This window comes from Callithrix jacchus, chromosome 18 (genome assembly GCF_049354715.1).
Source record: "Callithrix jacchus isolate 240 chromosome 18, calJac240_pri, whole genome shotgun sequence".
In the NCBI taxonomy this organism is placed as follows: Eukaryota; Metazoa; Chordata; class Mammalia; order Primates; family Cebidae; genus Callithrix; species Callithrix jacchus.
The window spans coordinates 20,182,366-20,197,674 of NC_133519.1; the positions used below are offsets into that span (position 1 = coordinate 20,182,366).

General features: G+C 41.8%; 1 protein-coding gene across 29 annotated transcripts in view; it reads right to left on the reverse strand.

The window, feature by feature from the left end:
• The window catches only part of DCAF8 (DDB1 and CUL4 associated factor 8), a 45,931-nt gene that overhangs the window by 12,229 nt on the left and 18,393 nt on the right, over window positions 1-15,309 (reverse strand). For 25 of the 29 annotated variants that reach the window (XR_013529458.1, XM_035280260.3, XM_078356096.1 and 22 more), the window contains 4 exons: window positions 11,956-12,626; window positions 10,888-11,028; window positions 8,797-8,891; window positions 4,020-4,130 (listed from right to left, as the gene is read on the reverse strand). Coding sequence is in view for 28 of the 29 variants with exons in the window: in XM_078356096.1 (XP_078212222.1) it covers window positions 4,020-4,130; window positions 8,797-8,891; window positions 10,888-11,028; window positions 11,956-12,626 (1,018 nt within the window). In the remaining variant the exon portion in view is untranslated. Of the gene's footprint in view, window positions 1-4,019; window positions 4,131-8,796; window positions 8,892-10,887; window positions 11,029-11,955; window positions 12,627-14,279; window positions 14,371-14,455; window positions 14,535-15,309 lie in introns of all 29 variants that reach the window. The other 4 variants (XM_078356100.1, XM_078356098.1, XM_078356101.1 and 1 more) reach the window with 1 other exon arrangement.

Consider the following 15,309-nt stretch of genomic DNA (forward strand, 5'->3'; position numbering starts at 1 on the left):
TATTTATTTTCTTTTCCTTTTTTTTGAGACAGAGTTTTGCTCTTGCTACCCAGGCTGGAGTGCTGTGGTGCAATCTCGGCTCTGCAACCTCCGCCTCCTGGGTTCAAGTGATTCTTCTGCCTCAGCCACCCAAGTAGCTGGGACCACAGGCGTGTGCCACCACACCCAGCTAATTTTTGTATTTTTAGTAGAGATGGGGTTTCACCATGTTGGCCAGGATGGTCTCGATCTCTTGATCTGCCCACATCGGCCTCCCGAAGTGCTGAGATTACAGGCGTAAACCACCGCGCCCAGCCTACTTATTTGTTTTCTTTGAGACTCTGTCATCCAGGATGGAGTGCAGTGGTGCAATCACAGGTCACTGCAGCCTCAAACTCCTGGCTCAAGAGATCCTCCTCCTTCTGCCTCCCAAATAGTTGGGACTACAGGAGCATACCACCACACGTGGTGGTATTTAATTTAATTTATTAAAAATTATTATTATTTTTTGAGACAAAGTCTCATTGTTGCCCAGGCTGGAATGCAGTGGCGCGATCTTGGCTCACTGCGAGGTCTGCCTCCCGGGTTCAAGCGATTCTTCTGCCTCAGCCTCCCAAGTAGCTGGAACTACAGGCGTGCACCACCATGCCTGGCTAATTTTTTATTTTTAGTAGAGATGGGGTTCCACCATATTGGCCAGGCTGGTTTCAAACTCCTGACCTCATGATCCGCCTGCCTCAGCCTCGCAAAGTGCTGGGATTAAAGGAATGAGCCACTACGCCCAGCCTAAAATTTTTTCTTAAATTTTCTTTTGGTAGACATGGTCTTGCTCTATTGCCTAGGTTGGTCTTGAACTCCTTGCCTCAAGCTATCCTCCAGCTTTAGCCTCCCAAAGGAGGATTTATAGTCATGAGCCACCATACCAAGCCCCCTAATTTTAAGTCATGTAAGGAATAGTTTTAGCATCCTCTCCACACCTTTACCACATTTCTTCCCATATGCCTTCAGGCACCCACTAACTTGTTAACCTAAGTCTCTCTTTTGTACCAGCCTTTAATCTAATGTTCTCTCAGTGTTGCTGATTTTGGCTTAAAAACTGGGGAGTGGCCAGGCACGGTGGCTCACGCCTGTAATCCCAGCACTTTGGGAGGCTGAGGTGGGCAGATCACCTGAGGTCGGGAGTTCAAGACCAGCCTGGCCAACATGGAGAAAACCTGTCTCTAGTAAAAAATACAAAATTAGCCAGGCATGGTGGCGGATGCCCGTAATCCCAGTTACTCAGGAGGCTGACATGGGAGAATTGCTTGAACCCAGGAGGCGGAGGTTCTGGTGAGCCAAGATCATGCCATTGCACTCCAGCCTGGGCAACAAGAGTGAAACTCCATCTCAAAAAAAAAAAAAACTCCAAAAAAACCAAAAACAAAAAACCGGGGAGTAAAGAGATGATTTACTGACTATGCTTCATAAATCAGTGCCTATATCTAATCCTTTAACAATAAATTTTCATGTCGGCCAATCACACTGCCAAATCTACCACTAAAGGATTCGTCTGATATATTCTCCTTTTTTTAAAAACTCCTATAAATTCTTAAAACTAAGCAAAGCAGGTATTAGCTTAGCTTAGTTGGTGTAGTAGGGACTCACACATATACCTCCTCCACTTGCCTACTTTTTTTTTGGGGGGGCCACAGGCCAAAAAGCATGTCCCCCCAGAGCTTCCCTTAAATACTTAGTAACTCTAAACTAAAATTCAGTATTAATGATGCAAAGCCTTGAAGATAAGTAAGCTATTTCTCTGTATTCCCTTGAAGTAATTCCTTTAGGCTAGGAGTGAAAGTTAATGGTGTTATGATATAAAATATTCAGCACAAATGTTTTCAAATTTATACCAGAAGGTGAGCTGTTCAGGTTCTTTCAAAGAATACGAAAGGAGAAACCTTAAAACATTCAGTTGGCTGAACAGAAGAGGTGCCAGAGAAGTTGAGTGTTACCTAATGTCAGAGAAGAGCTGGAGTGCTGAAAGGGCTACCTGCTCACGTTGGATCAGTGGGCCTCAAAATCTTCAAGTAGCCAAGCACAGTGGCTTACAACTGTAATCCCAGCACTTTGGGAGGCTGAGGCAGGCGGATCACTTAAGACAGGAATTTGGGACCAGCTTGGCCAACATGGCAAAACCCCATCTCTACTAAAAATACAGAAATAGCCAGGCACGGTGGCATATGCCTGTAATCCCAGCTACTTGGGAAGCTGAAGCACGAGAATTGCTTGAACCCGGGAGGCAGAGGTTGCAGTGACCTGCGATGGAGCCAGTACACTCCAGCCTGGGCAACAAAGTGAGACTCTGTCTCAAAAACAAAACAAAAAAAACCACAACTTTTTTTTTTTTACATAACTTCTGCCAAGTAAATAGCCAGTAGAGGATATGAGGCTGGTAAGAGACAGATTTGATTTCTCCTTGTGTTGAAATGCTAAAATTCTAAGCCATACTCTAACCCTGGGAAAGTATCAGCTTTGGGATAAAACATGAACATTTCTCAATACTGCAAACTCCTACATTCCCCTCCAAACATCTTGGTCCTAGTGGTAGAATTCGCTAGAGACAGACTTTTCAAGTAATTTGGAACTCTAAGTAGGAACTCCCAGTTAGAAATTTCAGTGAATGTTCAACTTGGAGGAGGTAGCAACTGAACATTTGTACAACTACAAGCCTTTTTGATCACCAGCTTCTTATCTAAAAAGAAAAAATCTATTGCGACATATTTGAGGACTGTTGGTGACTAGAGGAAATGGATTTTGAAGGCATGGGAATAGAGGAAGAAGAAAGAAACAAGGTTTTGTCAAGGATTCTTGAACAATGTAAAGTCATCTCTCATGTATTTTCTAAAAATTTATCCTATTCCCCATGATTCTTCTTAATAAAACGCATCTGGAAATACAGCCACAAAACGTGCTCTCATTTCAAAAGGAAGATGATGCTTTTCACTTACCATTAGGAAAGCAAAAAGTCACTCATTTTTTTAGTGATCTTGTCCCTCTCTCCTCCTTTCAAAATGATGATCCCAAAGAAACATTGTTAAAATAAGGCCAACAGGATAGGGATGAATACAGCTTATTACTAAGGGTCAGAGGAAATTACGTAATACATATGAAGCTTGAATCCACGGTGTCTGTTTCCCTTAGGTCATGTTCCTCAAGAAGCAGTGTTAACAAAAGGTGTTCACAGTAACAAAGATATCACTATGGATAAAAAGTGGTGGCTCAGGACAGTGAAAGCCAAGAAACCCTCAGTTCACACTAAATGCTCCCAAGTCAAACTATTTCTGAATTGAAAACCAGTATTTAAAATTTCTAGTGCATGTTTAGTTATGTATGAAAATGGTGAAGTTATGTATGAAAATGGTGAAGATTATTTACTAATACAGCACTTGCTGGTAAACCTAAATTTATGCCTTAGCTGCTATGTGAAGAACTTGGTCAATTTACCTAACTTCTTTTGTTTTGTTTTGTTGTTTTTTTTTTTTTTGAGAGTCTTGCTCTGTCATTCAGGCTGGAGTGCAGTGGCACAATCTTGGCTCACTGCAACCTCTGCCTCCTGAGCTCAAGTGATCCTCTTGCCTCAGCCTCCTGAGTAGCTGGGACTACAGGCATGTACCACCATGTGCATTAATTTCTGTATTTTTAGTAGAGATGGCGTTTCACTATATTGGCCACGCTGGTCTTAAACTCCTGACCTCATGATCTCGCCGCCACTGCCTCCCAAAGTGCTGAGATTACAGGTGTGAGCCACTGCACCTGACCATCATCTAACTTCTTTAAAACTGGATAATCTCTAAAATATGTAAAGCCACACCTCAGAGACTGTTAATTAGAGAACAGAATATCTCAAAAGGCACATAAGATTTTTGGAAAATGGTAAAAAATTCAAGATAATAGTTAATGGATTCCTAGAAAATTCATAACTCTCCATAAAGGAGCATCTGGTTATACACAACCCATCAGTTTTATAAACTGTAAAAGACACAAAAGAGCCACAAACTCACCTTACAAACTGATCTCGTCCGCCGACTGCAAACTGGTGGGTATTGGCAGGATTCACATAGATTGTATACAGCCCCACTTTCTTCTCTTTCTCTTTTGTCACCACCAGTTTCCTTTAAGAGTAAAAAGCACAGAAAGTTATTTCCTCCAAAAGATCCAGATGGTCATGGCAAGGGAGAGCCAAGAGAGTAACATGGCTAATAAGAAACCAAAGAGACTCTCATTTGGAAAGAAAGAAGTGTTGTTTTAACAGGAAAAAAGTGCATACATTTATTACGTGACTTTGGGGATTGAGGAAAAAAAACATGTAGTGAAGTCACTTTCCAGTGTTCCTTAAAAAGCATAAGGTAGGCCGGGCGCAGTGGCTAAAGCCTGTAATTCCAGCACTTTGGGAGGCTGCAGCAGGCGGATCACGAGGTCAGGAGTTTAAGAACAGACTGACCAACATGGTAAAACCATGTCTCTACTAAAAAAAGAAAAATACAAAAATTAGCTGGGCATGGTGGCTCGTGTCTGTAATCCCAGCTACTTGGGAGGCTGACGTAGGAGAATTGCTTGAACCAGGACACGGGAGGCGGAGGTTGTAGTGAGCAGAGATAGCGCCACTGCACTCCAACCTGGGCTACAGAGCAAGACTCCATCTCAAAAAAAAAAGTAGCGTTAGCTAAAGGTATTATGAATGTACCACTCTTCAGGAAGCCTCAGTTTAGCTGGAGTCCAACACAGTAACAGCCAGTCATTACTCAGACAACACTACCCATACCTTCCTACCCTTTATGTATAAATATATCTTCCCGATCACCTGGGAACAAGCAGAGAAGTGGAGGAAGAATCACAGAAAGAGTAGGCTAAAAAAAGACCTTAAGGTCAGAGTCTATTTTTCAGATTCCATTAAAATGCCACTTAAGGCCAGGCATGGTGGCTCATCCTTGTAATCTCAATACTTTGGGAGGCCAAGGAGGGCAGGTCACTTGAGGATAGGAGTTTGAGACTAGCCTGCCCAACATGGTGAGACCCCATCTCTACTGAAAATACAAAAATTAGCCATGTGTGGCGGCATGTGCCTATAATCCCAGCTACTCCAGAAGCTGAGGCAGGAGAATCACTTGAGCCTGAGAGGTAGAAGTTGCAGTGAGCAGAGATCACGCCACTGTATTCCAGCCTGCATAACAGAAAAAGACTCTGTCTCAGAAAAAAAAAAAAAAAAAAGTCACTTAAAACCCAACTTAAGCCAGGCACAGTGGCTCATGCCTATAATCCCAGCACTTTAAGGCCAGCAGTTCAAGACCACCCTGGGCAACATAGCAAGACCCCATCTCTATAAAAAATTATTATAAAAAATAAAAAATTAGCTGGGCATGGTAGCATGCACCTGTGGTCCCAGCTGCTCAGGAGGAGGAGGTGTGAGGATTGCTTGAGCCCAGGAGATTGAGGCTGCAGTGAGCCGTGATCTTGCCACTGTACTTCAGCTTAGATGACAGAATGAGACCCTGTCTCAAAAAGTAAAAAAATTAAAAACCCAGCTTAAAATATGCACACTGAAAACTAATAAATTTTCACTGAAGAAATCCAGAAAAATCTGGTTAAACAGCCACAACTTGTTCCAGGTTAAGAATGGCATGATGAATATTCTTCTCAGATCTAAGCATTCAACCAGTCAAATAGGACATAATGAAGATTGGTAAATTTACAAGACTTCAAGAAACTATAGGAAGAGGCTTGGCTTTAGCTTTTAAGTCTAAGGTTTTATTTATTTCTGATGCTATGGGAACAGAAAGAAATATAACCATAACAACAAGTTTCTTTGTAAAGAAATGATTTTAGCATCCTTTCTGCATAATCAAAGTCACTTCAGTTTAGAACTGTTTTGGCAAAGTGGAGATTTTTTTACTTAATATCTCTGCAGCTTTTCATTAAATGAATACAGGCCAGGCGCAGTGGCTCACCCCTATAATCCCAGTACTTTGGGAGGCCGAGGAGGGTGGATCACCTGAGGCCAGGAGTTTGAGACCACCCTGGCTAAGATGGTGAAACCCTGTTTCTACTAAAAATACAAAAAAATTAGCCAGGCTTTGGTGGTGTACGCCTGCCTGTAATCCCGGCTACTTGGGAGGCTGAGACAGAATTGCTTCAACCTGGGGGGCAGAGGTTGCAGTGAGCCAAGATCACGCCATTGCACTCCAGCTTGGGTAACAAGAGTGAAACTCTGTCTCAAAAAAAAAAAAAGAATGAATGAATGAATACAGAAGACCAGGTGCAGTGCCTCATGCCTATAATCCCAGCACTTTGGGAGGCTCAGGTGGGAGGACTGTCTGAGCCTAGGAGTTTGAGACCAGCCTAAGCAACACAGATCCCATCTCTATTTATTTTGAAATTAAAAATAAAATAAAATAATACAAAGGTCACTGATTATGAATATCATTAGGGGAAACCTCCATCCCCCAACACACGTACACCTCAAAAACACAAGGCAGGAAACATATCAAAAGAATGACAGCTTCAGGGACAAAACTAAGAGACCACTCTAATATGAGTTTTAGATAGGGAAAGAGAGTATGAGCTGATGCTACTCCTTCCCACAGGACTATCTCATTTCCTCAGCAATTTGAAATTTCAGAAGGACAGGGTCTAACAAATGCTAAAGTTACCAGGTGGAAGCAACTAAGGAATAGAAACTAAGGAATAATAATGAAGAAACTAAGGAATAGATTATGAAGTACTGGCTCTACAGTTATGTAATCCTGACAAAGAGCTCAATCTTTCTATGCCTCACAACGTAATCCCATAAAACAAACTCTCCTGATGGGTAAATGCAGAGTACCTTGAGCTCTGCAGGGGACATGCAGAGGTCCTATAAAAATGATTATGATGGGAAAAGGAGGAAAAAATGTTCACATTAGAGGAAACCACATGAAACAAATTCACCAATTTTGCCTTAAAATTAATGAGCAAGTATGTCCCAGCAAAAAGGGAAAAATAATTACAGATTAGACCAAAAGATTTCTTTGAAGAATACCTCAAACTGGCTTCCACTGGCTGAAGGAATATTCCATCCATAGATTCAAATCAAACTCTTTTCCTAAGATGTTAGTTTCCTAAGATGTTAGTCAAATTTTCAGCCTTTCACCCCATTCCAGCCTGTAACACTACTTTAACCCTTACAACAGAAACTTTAAAGACTCACTGTCTACTCAAATCTAGATTTGGGCCTCCTTCTAATCTTCATTTTCTCCTTGTTTCCCTCTTTAGATTCTATTCCACCTATCATTGTGTATGTTCAGATTCATGGTTAACTCTCAGCCAGATTTTCTACCTATGTAATTTTATTCTAAATTCAATAATCTGCCAAAGTCATTCACTCTCTTCATTACTTGAACCAGATTCCCAATTCCTGGTGGCCTAACATTAGTTTCCCTGTGAACCTGATCCATAAGGTAGGAACTCATTCTGTTTCACAACTCTCTAACACAGCAGATTAAATAAACTTATCATTTTTTGCTTTTTTGCTCTTCCCCTGTCCTATAAAAAACTTGCTAATCTTCCATTATCATCACAGAACCCTGGAACTTTAGAACTGGAAAGAACAAATATCACGCAGTCCAAAAGATTAAATGTTTTCCTCAAAGTTAGAGAACTACAAAGTTAGACAATTATCTAACTACAAAGCTACGAAGTTAGATTACATCAAATCCTGTAATCCCAGTACGTTGGGAGGCGGAGGCAGGTGAATCACCTGAGGTCAGGAGTTCAAGACCAGCCTGGCCAACATGGTGAAACCTCACCTTTACTAAAAATAGAAAATATTAGCTGGGCATGGTGGTGCATGCCTGTAATCCCAACTACTTGGGAGGTTGAGGCAGGAGAATCACTTGAACCCGGGAGGCAGAGGTTGCAGTGAGCCTAGATCGTGCCATTGCACTCTAGCCTGGGTGATAAGAGCAAAACTCCATCTCAAAAAAAAAAAAGCAACAAAAATGAAAAACTAAAACTAAAATAATTGTAATTATTAGCTACATCTTAATCAATTTCAGCCATGGCGTTATATATATATTCGATGCCTCAGCATAATGTCTAACACCATGGCTGAAATTGATATAAACATATATATATTTACATATATAAGTCCTCATAGAAACCCCAAGAGAAGGAACACAGGAGGGAGGGAAAAAGTATGCCCACAGCAAGACTGAAAAAACTGAAGTTCAGAAGGTTACCTAAGTCATAACTAGTAGTGCCTTAGTTGAGATTTGACCGAGGTCTCCCTGGATCCAAACAAGATGCTGTATTTTTACTATGATATCACACAGTTAAAAAGGGATAACATTTACCTATGAGTCTCAAATTTACATACAAATGAACTGTGATAAAACAGAACACAACTACAGCTACCAATATTTTTGTCCAAAATTGATGATTTGTTTCTATGTTTCTATAAGTAACTAAATTTAAAATTTACAGGGCCATATCTCTACATGAGTTTGTGAAATAATGTGCTTTCTGTGGGTAAAATGAATGATATCCAAGTGAATAAAGAGCAGAATATCATCAAATTATTAAAGGCCACATGTAATAACTAAACTGAGAAATGAAGGTAGACCAAATAGTATCTCACTGCTGTGGAAGAGACAAAGTAGGGAATTCTCCTTAACATTAAACTACCTCTTACTATAGGCACAAAGGTACTGTTCTGATGAACCAGAGTTAGGCATTACCAAGACACATGGAATATGTTCAAGGCTAAGAGATACAGTTTTGTAAACATGTTACTACTACACTTACGAAGCTGGGCGGTCTTGTCTCAGGTCAATGGTGAAAACAACTGCATCTTCACCTGCAGATAAGAACGTACAGGGAGAATCTGGTTCCAGAGCCAACTGAAGAAAAAAAAGGAAAAACATGAGATTCCCAGATATTAGAATTAGAGGTCATCTAGTTCATTCCTATAACTTTAGCAAGGGCTACACTTAAAATGTCCCAATAAGAGAAATGTCTACCTTTTTGTCATAAAATCCCAGGAAAGGAGACAGTTTAAGCCACTTACTTGTTCTATGTAAATTATTTATAGCTTTGTTTATTATGTACATATCAAAGGACAGGTAACTTGCTATTTTAACTAAGTCCCCAAGGGATATGAACAGAGACAGCAAAGAAAAACATCAGCCATTAGAGATCATTTTTTTTTTCCAGCCAGGGTCTCACTTTGTCACCCAGGCTGAAGTGCAGTGGAGTGATCATGGCTCACTGAAGCCTCAACCTTATGGGCTTAAGTGATCCTCCCACCTCAGCCTCCCAAGTAGCTGGGACAGGCACAAGGCACTACACCTGGCTGATTTTCTCACTTTTTTTTGAGACGGAGTTTCGCTCTTGTTACCCAGGCTGGAGTGCAATGGCGTGATCTCGGCTCACTGCAACCTCCGCCTCCTGGTTTCAGGCAATTCTCCTGCCTCAGCCTCCTGAGTAGCTGGGATTACAGGCACGTGCCACCATGCCCAGCTAATTTTTTGTATTTTTAGTAGAGACAGGGTTTCACCATGTTGACCAGGATGGTCTTGATCTCTTGACCTCATGATCCACCCGCCTTGGCCTCCCAAAGTGCTGGGATTACAGGCTTGAGCCACTGCGCCCAGCCTACTTTTTTTTTTTTTTTTTTTTTTTTAACAGATGGGGTCTTGCTATATTGCCAACGCAGGTCTCAAATTCCTGGCCTCGAGCAATCCTCCCACCTTAGCCTCCCAAAGCACTGGGATTACAGGCATAAACTACCACACCCATTCTCAAAATCAATTCCATATCCTTAGGTGCAGAGAGAAATGGTGCCCAACTTCATTCCTTACATCTTAGTTACAAAAATTAGTTATCTAATGGGTTGGGGGTAGACTTAAGAATCAATGAAATGGGTAATTTTGACATATCCTGAGCCACCTTGGCTAGAAAAGTATACTCCAGGTCCACCTACTCTTTGCTTAGTGTTTCTAAGAAGAGAGTACCATCCTCTCTTCACGGCACAAAAGAACACCATGCCTACCTTAAGACTAGGCAGCTCTTAACTCCTCACTAGCTGCCACCATGATTATTTGGCCTATATTCCCAGCTTTAAATAGGGCTTTCAGAAACAGTGCTATTTGTGAACTGAGAGTTTAAGTTGGAAAGCTGAAGCTCTCACACATTAAGAATCAACCACTAGCACCTTGAAACTGTTGAAATACTCTAAAAAACAAAAAAAACAAAAAAAAAAAACAAAAACAAAAACAGAATAAGTATAAAAGGTTTAGAGGGCATAGGAGACTTCAAAGATCTCCAAACCAACTATGGCTTAGCTTAGGGGCCAAATACTGTAAGTGCATGATCTAGGGACCTTTCAAATACTTGCCTTCCTAGGAGTTTAGGGTGGCTGCTTTTTGCTCCTTTCCTTTTTTTTTTTTTTTTTGAGACGAAGTTTCGCTCTTGTTACCCAGGCTGGAGTGCAATGGCGCGATCTCGGCTCACCGCAACCTCCGCTTCCTGGGTTCAGGCAATTCTCCTGCCTCAGCCCCCTGAGTAGCTGGGACTACAGGCACGGGCCACCATGCCCAGTGCCCAGCTAATTTTTTGTATTTTTAGTAGAGTCGGGGTTTCACCATGTTGACCAGGATGGTCTCGATCTGTTGACCTCGTGATCCACCTGCCTCGGCCTCCCAAAGTGCTGGGATTACAGGTGTGAACCACCACGCCCGGCCTTTTGCTCCTTTCTTAACTACAAATCTTAAGTACTGACAGAGGTGAAGCATGTAACCACAACAAAGGTGACACAATGGGCAGAGATAAGGGAGAACCTTGGCTGAGAACCACAGAGAATGGATCGCACAAACTTCGGAACGAGGTCTTACTTACCTTGTGAGACGCTCCCTTGTGCTGGGCCACACGTTTTGTATTCTTGCAACACTGTGTGGCAGACAGTTCTGCTACCCGAACCTGCCCGTCACGGGCACACATGGCCAGAGTGGAATCACCACTATTAGGAAGAAACTTGGCCTAAGGTATTAAGAATGAAAAAAAGGACACACAAAAGAAATTAGAGAGGTAAACCCGAGCATGAAAAATATGATGATGACCTCAGCTTACCCCCTTTTCTTACATGACAGCTGGAAACTTAGCTTTCCTACTCTTGTACAGTTGGCTAAGCTCAATTTCTTCCAGGAGTTAAAGGAAAGGGAGAGAAAAAAATTCCTCTGATGTAAGAGAGCATTTCAGTTGGCTCTGGAAGATTAAACTGGTACATGGTAAGAGCTCAGGTGAACTAGGACTGTACCTAGCAGGGGAGAAAAGGGATAGAGGAGGAAAATCTACCTGGATTCAGAAAGCAAATATAAATTTGCCACAAAGAAAAAGGAAAATAGGCGGGACATCAGGGAAGAATACAAAACACTCTTAGGATAAATGGCTGGTACCAATACAGTAGATGGGGCTGAGGAGAAAAATCTTTACAGAATAATAACAATATTAGCTAATGTTTATTAAGTACCAGCCACAGTTCTAAATGCTTAGCTTCTATTGTTATTTAATCCTCATAATCCTATGTTATTAGTCCCACTTTACAGATAAACTGAAGACAAAAGTAAAACTTGCCCAAGATCACAGAGCTAGTAAGCAGAGGGCTAGACTTTGAACTCAGGCAGTTTGGTTCAAGAGCCTGTGCTTATACTATACTGCTTCCTATCAGCACACATTTAATAAGCTGCATGCACCTATGAGGTTTCCAACAGTCCATATGCTCAAGGAATATTATGGTTGCCAAGAGTCTTTCAGTGTATTTAGGTCATTATGGGAGCCAAAGTAGGGCCAAGTCCCAATACTTAATTCCTACAACAACTCACTACCAGATCCCACTCTATGCAGCAGTTCAGATTTGTCTAACTCATGCCTGATCCTCTCAGTTGCTATTATGCTCCCTTGCCTCACCTGGAACACATTACTTTTGTGGCCACTCTCAAAGTCCAGTACTGGCTGCCGCCGCACCCAATCCCACACCACCACCTTCAGGTCATCGCTGCCACTGGCCAGCCAGGTGCCGCGCTGGTTAAAGTGCAGGGTATTGACACAACCAGTATGGCCCTCAAGCCCATGCTGCAGGCGGAAACGCTGCACAAAGACTCTTGCCCCACAGGCCTCGTAGACAAAGCGGGCACTTGAACCCAGCTCCCGCTCCCGAAGGGCAGGGAGGGCTTGCCAGCGAGGTCGGGGTAGAGCTGATGTTTCTGAGGACACCCAGTCCTCTAGAGCCCGCTCATCATCTGATGAGTCCTGGTCACGGTTAGCCCGCTTGCGCTGTACACGGCGCCGAGGCTGCTCTTCTTCTTCCTCTTCCTCCTCTTCCTCTTCCTCTGAGCGGTCATGGACTCGATTTTCTTCATTAATGGAGTAATGACCAGTGTCCTCCATGCTGTCAGAGTCCTTATCTTCACCTGAGCTCTCTGTGTCTGTGCCTCGACTTTCTGTGCTGGTGCGGTTGGGGCCACCATCATCCCCAGTCAAACTCAAACTCAGGTCTGAGGCCTCCACTTCAATGCCTGAGGATGTCTCCCTCCCCTCTTCAGTTCCAGACATCTCCTCTGGACTGCTAGACAGGCTTCCTGCAAGTTAGTGAGGAATGGGTAGATGAGAGGGAAAAATAAGAAAACAGGATAGTGATCAGAAGGACTTCCCACCTTAGTCTAAGAAATCACCAAATCAGAAGACCAAAAAATGAACTCTGGTCAAAGTATTTTCATTACAAATGATTAAAAAGAGTACCCTCTGAGGAAAAATCTCACAAAAGACAAGAAACTGAAAGGATTAAGATCAAATCCGCACACAAAGTACTTCAACAAAAGCAAAAGAATTGATAAAAATCACTTTCATCGATCCTATCTCCTATAACTACATACTGCATTTTCTTATCTCACGATAGCCAAGTCAATTCCAGTGAGCACTTGAGCAATGTTCTAGAGCCAATACAACCACAACTTCCAATCTAAGTCAAGGTGTGAAGAAAAAAAGGGGAGAATAAAGATTTTAAATGCTGCTCAAGGGCCTCCTTTCCTCAGATGGCTATAAATTTTATCCTTCCAGAAGTAAAAGCTGTCAGCAAAGGCATGCTCCAGTATGAGCTATTCAACTCCAGTACCATAATGATGTTTAAGAATTCAAAGGTGGAGCACCTTACTGCCTAGTTCTGTGGATTAAAATAGTAATTTGTAGAGATCTCTGAAGCAATGCAAATCTTTTCAATGAACTCTTAGGCAAAACCCAAAACTGAAAAAAAGATCAACAATACAAGTGCTTTGATTCAAGCAGTAATAGAAGGCTGGGAGACATAAATAAAACAGTCTTTTTTTTTTTTTTAAAGAAAATAACAGGGAGGGATAACCTGGGGAGAAATGCCAAATGTGGGTGAAGGGGAGAAAGGAAGCAAAACACACTGCCATGTGTGTACCTACGCAACTGTCTTGCATGCTCTGCTCATGTACCCCAAAACCTAAAATGCAATAAAAAAAATATATATATATTAAAAAAAAAAAAAAAAAGGCCTCGACTAAAAAGCATACTATAAAATAATTGCGCTAGGGGCTGGAAGAAAAAGAAAAAAGTACAGAAATTTGAACCCATGAACCAAACATTTGCTGAGTCTGTTATATATGCTACGAAAGTTTAGCAGTTACAGTTTTTTGAAATGCAACTGGGCTTGAGCTTGGGAGTGGTAAGCAGTGACTGAAATACCACACCTAACAGTTCTGTAGAAAAGAAAAAAATAGAACACCAAAACATCTAGCATTTATTGTTAAAATTACAAGTAACAAATATTGACAATTTTGAAGGCTTTACCATATTAACATAAAGGCCAGAGTGCATCACAAGCTAATCAAGAAGGCCCCAACAGTAAATCACCAAGACCTAGTGTAGGTGTTTGCAAATTTTTTCAGTAAAGGGCCAGACAGTAAAACTTTTAAACTTTTCAGAACATACGGAGCTCCACCACAACCTCTCAACTCCGTTATGCAGAACAAAAGCAACTCATAAACACTACATAAACAAACAGGCATGACTGTGTTCTAATAAATGAGTGACAGACTGGATTTGGCTTGCAAGTTATAGTTTGCCAATCCCTGACCTGGCTAATGGTGAAGCTCCAAATCAATAGTATACTTCAACTCCTCTAGAACCCTGTGCCTTTCAGCTAAACCCAGTGAAAAATATGAACCACTTTCCTTTACAAAAGAGGAATAGGCCAGTGAGGTGGCTCACACCTGTAATCCCAGCAGCTTGGGAGGCTGAGGCGGGCTGATCACTAGGTCAAGAGATTAAGACCATCCTGGCCAACGTGGTGAAACCCCGTCTCTATTAAAAACATAAAAAATTAGCTGGGCGTAGTGGTGCGTGCCTGTAGTCCCAGCTGCTTGGGAGGCTGAGGCAGGAGGATCACCTGAACCTGGGAGTCGGAGGGTGTAGTGAGCCGAGATCGCACCACTTCGCTCCAGCCTGGTGACAGAGCAAGACTCCATCTCAAAAAACAAAACAAACAAACAAACAAAAGATGAATAAATGGCAGTGATAAGAACATGTGAAGCAATAAAAAAGCAGATTGAAAATCTCACCTATCCTTCCTTCAATCACATCAACTAGAATTTAGCCTGTTATCCTGACCTTCAAGTTGCTAACAAATGCTGGACTCTGCTGCCCAGCTATATCCATTTGAAGGCAGCTTTTCTAATTTAAAAGTTGTCTCAGAGGTGAAGCATTGGTTAAATAACCCAGGTGTTAGTTACACTCTATTAGAATTTTTATATTCTGCCTTCAAATCTGCCCTAAAATCAGTGATTTGACACTTGGCAGCACTCGTCCAGAAAAGAGGAAGGAGGGAAAGGAAGGAAGGAAAGAGAGAAATGGAAAGAACGGAGGGGAACTAAGGGAAGGAAAGAAGGAGAGGAAAGAAGTCCCACTCCTAGTTGGGTTGTAACTTCATCCCTTATGTAATTGCTTTATTATTATTATTATTATTATTATTATTAAGAGATGGGGTCTCACTATGTTGTCTAGGCTAGTCTCAAACTCCTGGGCTCAAGCCATTGCCTGCCGTCTTCCCTAAAATTCCCCTGTTCCTACCACCCATTGGATCTTATTCTTCTCCTTTATTAACAGCATTTCCTAGGTTCTGCCCATCCTTATAGCCTTACAGAACTCCAAACCACTCAACCTCTTAGAAGTACAGCTCTGTTATTGATCTTTTGAAAATGATCAGATAAAATGAGAAGAAGCAGAAGTACAATACAGTCCAAG